Raw genomic sequence first — 7,387 nt, forward strand, 5'->3', positions numbered from 1 at the left:
GCACTGGCACAGCGCCACACAAAGGGCAGTGCCCTACCTGAGAGCTTGGCAGGGTAGCCGATGCCGAGAGCCGGGCCCAGCATGGGGCACAGCATCACATCCAGATTCAGCTGCTTCCACTGGGCAATGAACTGGTGGCAAAAGTCCTGAGGAGGAAATGTGCTGGTGGTCAGTGGGGTGGGTGTACTGTCCCACAGCTGCTGGCTGAGGCTCCCCTTGGGCATCCAGCTGGGCTCTTGGCTCTCCTCTGGCATCAGCCAACAGGCTACATCAGGCCTGATCCTGCTAAAATCCAGCAATGCTTTGCTGCCTGGCCAATATTCCTCCCAGCTCACAAAGCACCCTCTTCCTGGTAAACTGGAGGCGGGCAAAGACTGAGTGCACAGGCACGTGGTGACTTGAGACATGAGCTTTTGTTTTTGGAAAACCAGAAGGGAAATAAAGGCATGTCTGATGATGTATGTTTATATAAGCTGGTGTCAAAAATTCAGGTCTGATTTGGCATCATGAACTTGCCTATGTGTTTAAATGTGCTGAAAACTTGCACACCCAAGTGAGGTCTGTTGAGGAGTGATGTGTTCCCATCTTACATCACCAGAGACCTGAATCATCTCCTAACCTTGGTGAGTGCTGAATCTGCCTCTTCCCAAAAAGAAATCAAACAAAAACTATTTAACCCCAAACTGTAATACTTTACCTCGATTTCATGATGAAGGCTCCAGACTTCATCCACTGTGCTGTAAAAGGAAACAAACCCAATGAAAGGCATCCTTCCCTGTGCACACCCTCCTTCTGCCCTACCTCTTGGCATGATGGATACATTAACCGGTGCTGGAGCCAACACCACATTTCATTCCCACAGGCTTCATCCTCTTCCCAAGCAAAAGGCTATGACCCTGGCCTCATTCCCACCCTCAATTTTCAAACAGTTTTCCAAACCCAGCAGGGTTATGGTGTTGACACAAATTGCTCTGTTTGCTCCCACCCTTGCATTTTCTGCCTTGCATTCTCTCAAACACACACAGCTGCAGCAGTATCAATAATGTAGCAAACACTGCTGCAAAACAAATCTTCACACATTTGCTCAGGCTCAGATTTACTCACTTTTCTTTCATACTTCTTATGATACTTGAAAATCGAGGCACCTGAGCGGGAGAAAGTGAAAAAAAAAAATTAATCCCAGCTCTGTCCTGAGACAGCTCAGTCACAAATAGAAGCTGTTTCCTCAGTGTTCAGGCTGGACTTTCCCCAAAGTGGGGAGAAAAGGAGCAGAAATAGCATCACTCCAGTTTGGAGATGTGTCTGACCACAGCCAGATAACAATGCCCAGAGACTTCTCTTTGAGAAAGCCTTACTGCAATGGGAGACAAGTCATTCACGTACAGCTTAACTCTGTCTACACCAGAAAGAAATGGACCTTACGAAAGGTTTGGAAATCCAGGAGAGGAGAGTTTTCAGCCAGTGTGGTGCCTTTGCCAGCCAGAAGAACAGCCCTGAGCCGCCTTTCTCCATCTCCCCTTTGCTGAAAGGGAGAGGGAGGGTTTAGCTGAGCAGTGGTAGGAAGCAATCACAGCAGATCAGCTTTTCCCAGGCCAACCCTTCTGAACAGCATATCTAAGTGACAAAAAAAGGTTTGCTCCATTCTGCTGGGCAACACTTGATTCCCACAGCATTTTCAGGATATCAGCTCCCAGCCTCCTTCCAAGGCTGGTAACAATCCCAAAGAGAACCAAGGTACAGCTGAATCACTTAATGTTAAGCCCCCCCCACCAGTGCATACCAGCCACTACCTACATCCAATAGATGTGCCACCTATATCCTGAGCCCAGCCAGACCCTAGGGAGGATTTTTATAGCCAGGCACCAATCCCACCAAACCATTCCAGGCCACACTTACAATTTCCTGACGAAGGAGCTGCCTCCATCTGAGAACATTCCCCTGACGCAGTAGTTAAACATCACGTACTCCACATTTGTGAGTTCAAAGGGCACCAGCTGGAGGGGCAATGGAGCAGGGTATCAGTGGCACAGGCACTGCTTGGGAGAAGCCACTGAGGGCTTGAAGCAGGCCGAGGATTTCCTGACAGGCCCACAGGAAAACCTCCATCCTTCCCTGAGAACAATGTTTTCCCTTTGAGCAACAACTGCTGAGTCAAGAGACACGGGATGGGCTTGTCCTCCTGTCTCCAAGCAGGGGACATCCATTACCCCTACCGTGTGGCCAGCCTCCTCCAGGAGCTGCTTGGTCTCGCGGATGGCACGTCTCATGGCCGGGCTGGGCATGGTGAAGAAATCTGTCTCATAGTAGCCTATGCGGAGGGGTTTCGTGCTGGAATACACCTGCAGGGAGAGGGAGATGCTGGCTGGAAGGGTGCCAGGGGAGCCAGTAGCACAGCCACGCCATGGGGTGACTCTGGAAAGCAGCACTTGGCTCTGCCCAGGTGCCCACCCGTGTGTTTTCAGCCTGCAGCTCTCCCCAGAGATCTCCGGCCCCTTGGAGGCTCTGCACCTCTTCATTGAAGGGGAGGGGTGGCACTGTGCTGTCCATGGCTGAACAGGGCAGCTCTCGCCAGAGATCTCTGGAGGCTCTGTACCTCTTCATTGAAGGGGAGGGGTGGCACTGTGCTGTCCAGGCTGAACATGTCCTCGCTCAGCAGCGCCCGCAGGCACAGCGCCAGGCTCTCCACGTCTTTGGCCAGTGGTCCCACTGCTGCAGCCACTGGAAGAGACCACAAGAGAGCATTCATGGCTGAGGGTCTTTCAAGGGCAGAACCAGGACCTCTTGGCATTGTTTTGTCTTAATGTAGTGTTGACAACAGTTCCTCTTTAAGAACTGGGCAGGGGACGCCCACGAGTGCCTTCCCACCCACAGGTCCGTCATTATGGACTGAGCTGCTATCCATTAATGTGCACCCTGACATCTCCATTTCATGACTTAAAAAAATAAACAAAAAGATTTGTCAATCACACACTCCCTTTGGCTGCTAATCCCACCCTCACGAAGCAGTGACAGGCAAGGCCACACCCTGTGGGTAACAGGTTGTATTGTGGTTTATGCTACACAAACAGCTCCTCTCAGCTCATGTAAAAAAAAGAAAAATCCCTGAAAGGGAACCTGCTTCTCTCTAAAAGTGATGGAGAAAGTGCCCCATAATCAGCTGAGGGTCCTTCTCACCCCTGCCCTGCTGCTGGGGGACAGACATCAGCTCCTACCTGCCTTCTGCCCAACGACTCCAGCCATTACTCCTCTTTTGCTGTAAAGAAAAGAGACACACAAAATACAGCAGCTGAGTGCTTTTCATTGAAGGGAAAGGCTTTAAGCAGAAGCAAGTATTAATTAAAATTGCAGATGTGAAGGTTGGCTGAAGGAAGGGCCAGGAGAAAGCTCAAGAGCCAAAGTCTAGGCCTGAGTGATTTAGGCCATGTCAGCCAGGAGGAACCATCCTCTCAGCATGCAGATGAAGAGGCTTCCACACCTCCATTCTGAGGGAGCCAATGCTTCCCTCCATAGAGGCCTCAGATACTGCCCAGGCAGGAGGGATAAACGAGCTCTTCCCAGTTCTTCCCAAGTTTCCCTTCCCCACGGGAGCAGGAGCATCCCAGCACAGTGGTTGGTAGAGTGGGTGTCACCCAGAGATGTCTCTGCATTTCTCACAGTACCTGAGTCTCTTCCCTGTGGGTTTGATTGCACAGATCCCACAGAAGGCAGCAGGAAAACGCAGGCTCCCTCCTACATCTGTCCCAATGCCCAAGATGGACCCACCACCTCCTACAAGTGCTCCTTCCCCACCAGAGGAGCCTCCGGGTGTTCTGGTGAACATCAGAGGGTTGCGGGTCTGACCAAAGATTAAATTCTTGCAGTCATAGCTGAAGAGAGAGAGAAAGAGAGAGAGAGATATTGCAAATGATTTGCAAAATATACCAAATTCAGGTATCTGCTGCTGTGGAGCCCAGTCACCACTAAAAGACCTTGAGAAGGCAATCAGGTAATGCACCAGTTGTTACACTGACATAATTTACTGTGGTTGTGAAGACCATGAGCCTTTTCCTGGTGGTCCCAGGACCTGAATTCACTGACAGCTTATTTCACTGACATTAAACCTATCCCAGAGAGAACCTCTGGCAGCACAAATACAGCAACCCTCCTGGAAAGTCTTCCTGTTCAGGTAGCCAAGTGCCACAGGTCACCCAAAGCTGAGCCCCTGCTTGAGCACAGGCCAAATGCCAACTGCAGAGATATTTGACACTAGACTTCCCCAAAAAGTGGTGCAAAGTCTGATAATCCCTGGGGCAACCTCTTTGTGTGGCTTTTTTGAACTGTGGCCAGCCATTACCACACCACCTTAAGGAAGGCATTTCATAGGGCTTGGGCAATGGTTGCCCACAGAGGAGCTTGGCCAGAGTCACTTGGCAGGACACAGGGACACTAGAAGGATGGCTGTCCAGCAGAGCACACCTGAGCACACCACACATCTATGACACCAAGAGTGGTCTTGCCAGATAGAGCAGGAGGTTTGGGGGCAGAATAATTTAAGGCCATTAGCTTAACTAGCTTCCCCTTCCATGAATATGTGTTTGCATTTTACAGTTAATAGGGTCATCTCTGAGAGGTTAATTTAAAAAAAAAGATAAAAGCAGTTTCTCTCCTCTCCTCCTCCTCTTCTGCTTCTTGATTCCATGTGGAACTAGAGATAATTTTTTTTCTCTAGTGGAACTAGAGATAATTTTTATCCTCAGCGTAAATGTATTTACTTTTTAAAGTGAAATTTATAGACACAAAGAATGGAGACCAGATGTTGTTATATAAAAAGAAGTGGGAAATGAGAATGAGACCAGATAGAAACCCACCCTTGAGAGGAGGAAGAGAGCACTGCTGCTATGCTGAGGGAATGGAGCACCCACCTACCTGATGAGGGACTGGGGAACATTGGTTTTGACAAATGGAATTGCCCCCTGTCTCTTGAGCACCTGCACCACCACGCTGTCCTCTGCTGCGGGTTTATTGAGGTTTTTTATGAACCCCAGTGTGGAGTCATGACCCTGGGAACAGAGGACAATGAGGTTTCCAGTTGGAGGACTGCAATTCTACCTGCCCCCATACTTTTATTTACACATTTAAGTGCATACATACACCTCCAGCAACTCACCCATCACACACACGTTTCAAGGTGTGCTGATGGCAAACCTGACCACACTCCTCTGTGGGCTCACATGGGAGACAGGCAGCACAGCCCCTCCCCTGTCCAGGCAGCCCATGACAAAGTCAAGCCAGGTGCTGAGGTCAAAGCTCCCCCCTCCCCAAACTTCAACCCACAGGGATTTCAGGATACATGTGGAATTGTGCTGGAGGTACCTGGCAGTCGATGGAGTCTTTGATGCTGACGGGCACCCCATAGAGCAGACCCTGCTTCTCCATCAGCTTGGCTCTGCGGAGCTGGGTCTCGCTCTCCTGCAGAAACTCCGTGATGCAGTTGGTTTCTATGGCAATTTGGAGGGCCTTGGGGGAAGCAGGACAAGCCCACAGGTGAGTCACAGCCCACGGTGCTGCACAATGAGCTCTGTTCTGCAAAGGACACCTGCCTTTTCCTCTTCCCCATCTGCACAGCTGGTATCAGGGCAGCCCTTGCTGCTACTTTTCAAGCCAAACTCCAAGATGGACACAGTGGGGCCATAGTACCAGCCTGTGTGTGCTAAAGGGAGGCACTCAGCTCAGATGAATACCACACACTGTCCTCTTGTTTGAGCTTCTGGGATGGCATAAATGGTAGTCCCTAAGAGGGACCCCAGGAAGTGATCAGAACATTAGGGCAAAAGTAGAGACTGAGCATGAAAACTGACTTTTTGAGGTTTAACAACCCATTTGGAGATGGAGGGGAGACAACAGCAGCACTCTGCCACTTCCCTGCAGGTATACCTGCCCTAGGGAAGGTGTGGGCTCTCCCAGGAAGGCATGGGCTCTGCAGATGCTGCTTGCTGCTCCTTTTTCCTCCAAATCAAGCTGAGAGCTATGGCAGCCAGGTGCCCAGCTCTCTAACCACTCACAGAAAGCCACAGAAGGGCCCACCACGAACCAGTGAGCAGTGACAGCTCAGCAGCACTTGAGCCAGGTTTGAACCGTGTGTTGTGCTGCTCCCAAAAGAAGCCAGCCCCACCGTGGGTGAGGGGCTGCCCTTGCTCCTCACCTTGCCCACGTAGGCATAGAAGACGTGGTCCAGGGGCAGGGAGCCATCTCGGAGCTTCCTGGAGAGCTCTGGCAGGGGCAGAGAGAGGATGGAGGCCGCCTTCACAGAAGGATTCTGCAGGAAAGGTGGAACAGGCAATGTCACACTTCTACTGCAGCTAATGGGCTCTTCCTTTCTCCTTGGTCCCCTCTGCAACTCACCCAAAAAATATCTGCCATTCGGTCACTGGAGGTGGTATCTGCCTCCTAGACCACATCCTGCCCTACCTGACTCCTGTGAGCACGGTGTGAAACCCTCAGGGCCAATATTAGCCCCGGCTTTCTCAGCCTTTCTTCCTGTTCAGACCAGTCACACCAACCACCTACTTAATTAAAATAAAGCCATTCACCCAGCCTTGTTCAGACGGGTCATGGCCAGGCCTGAGGGAACAGCTTAGTGCAATGCTGAATTACAGTGGGAGCTGGTGTCATGCTTATACAAATGGTTCCATCAAGGAATGAAACCAGAACCGGAGCCAGTTCTTCTCCTGACACTAAAAGATATTTACACATGAAACTGCAAAAACCAGGGGGACCCTGGGCTGGTAATTTTTGGGTCAGCAGAGGTTTGTTCACCATCATGGAAAATGTACCAAGCCTCACGCGTCCGAGCTGGACTCTGAACCCGAGCGACTTTGCCCCAGCCCGAGGCCGGGACCGCTGGGCTCCATCGCATCCCTGCCCTACCCCGCAGCTGCACTTTGGCCTCTGCTGATAACACATCGCCTGTCGCCTCTTCCTGCTGCCTCCCAACCAGCCTGAGCCTCCCGCCACGGCCACGGCGAGCTTCCCGACAGGGATTTCCCCTCCTCGCTGCCCGTGACTGCTATGGGGATAACGGGTTATCTCCCGCTCCCCATCGCCGCGATGCTGAGGGCTGCACACACACACACCGACTTAGAAAACGAAAATAATATCAACACCAAATCCCCGTGGGTCCACACAAGGAGCAGGAAGAGCACCTGCCAGGCGGGCGAGCAGCCGCCCCTCGCAGGGAGGGAGGGCAGCACGGGGCAGGCGATGGGGAGGGGGCCCAGGTGAGGAACCCACGGGGCAAGCGATGGGGAAGGGGCTCAGGTGAGGAACTCACCGGGCAGGCAATGGGGAGGGGGCTCAGGTGAGGAACCCACGGGGCAGGCGGTGGGGAGGGGGCCCAGGCGAGGAACCC

At 51.9% G+C, this 7,387-nt stretch overlaps 1 protein-coding gene across 1 annotated transcript in view; it reads right to left on the reverse strand.

The window, feature by feature from the left end:
- LOC102033114 (fatty-acid amide hydrolase 1-like) overlaps positions 1 to 6,399 on the reverse strand; it is a 7,194-nt gene extending 795 nt beyond the window's left edge. Inside the window, exons 1-13 of the mRNA XM_005423182.2 lie at positions 6,382 to 6,399; positions 6,182 to 6,295; positions 5,353 to 5,496; positions 4,906 to 5,039; positions 3,660 to 3,866; positions 3,213 to 3,253; positions 2,594 to 2,718; positions 2,214 to 2,339; positions 1,897 to 1,994; positions 1,423 to 1,522; positions 1,105 to 1,145; positions 698 to 737; positions 38 to 146 (exon numbers count right to left, since the gene is read on the reverse strand). Of these exons, the coding sequence (XP_005423239.1) occupies positions 38 to 146; positions 698 to 737; positions 1,105 to 1,145; positions 1,423 to 1,522; positions 1,897 to 1,994; positions 2,214 to 2,339; positions 2,594 to 2,718; positions 3,213 to 3,253; positions 3,660 to 3,866; positions 4,906 to 5,039; positions 5,353 to 5,496; positions 6,182 to 6,295; positions 6,382 to 6,399 (1,297 nt within the window). The remainder of the gene's footprint in view (positions 1 to 37; positions 147 to 697; positions 738 to 1,104; positions 1,146 to 1,422; positions 1,523 to 1,896; positions 1,995 to 2,213; positions 2,340 to 2,593; positions 2,719 to 3,212; positions 3,254 to 3,659; positions 3,867 to 4,905; positions 5,040 to 5,352; positions 5,497 to 6,181; positions 6,296 to 6,381) is intronic.
- Between the last annotated feature and the right edge of the window lie 988 nt (positions 6,400 to 7,387).

Source organism: Geospiza fortis, unplaced genomic scaffold (assembly GCF_000277835.1).
Source record: "Geospiza fortis unplaced genomic scaffold, GeoFor_1.0 scaffold333, whole genome shotgun sequence".
NCBI lineage: Eukaryota > Metazoa > Chordata > Aves > Passeriformes > Thraupidae > Geospiza > Geospiza fortis.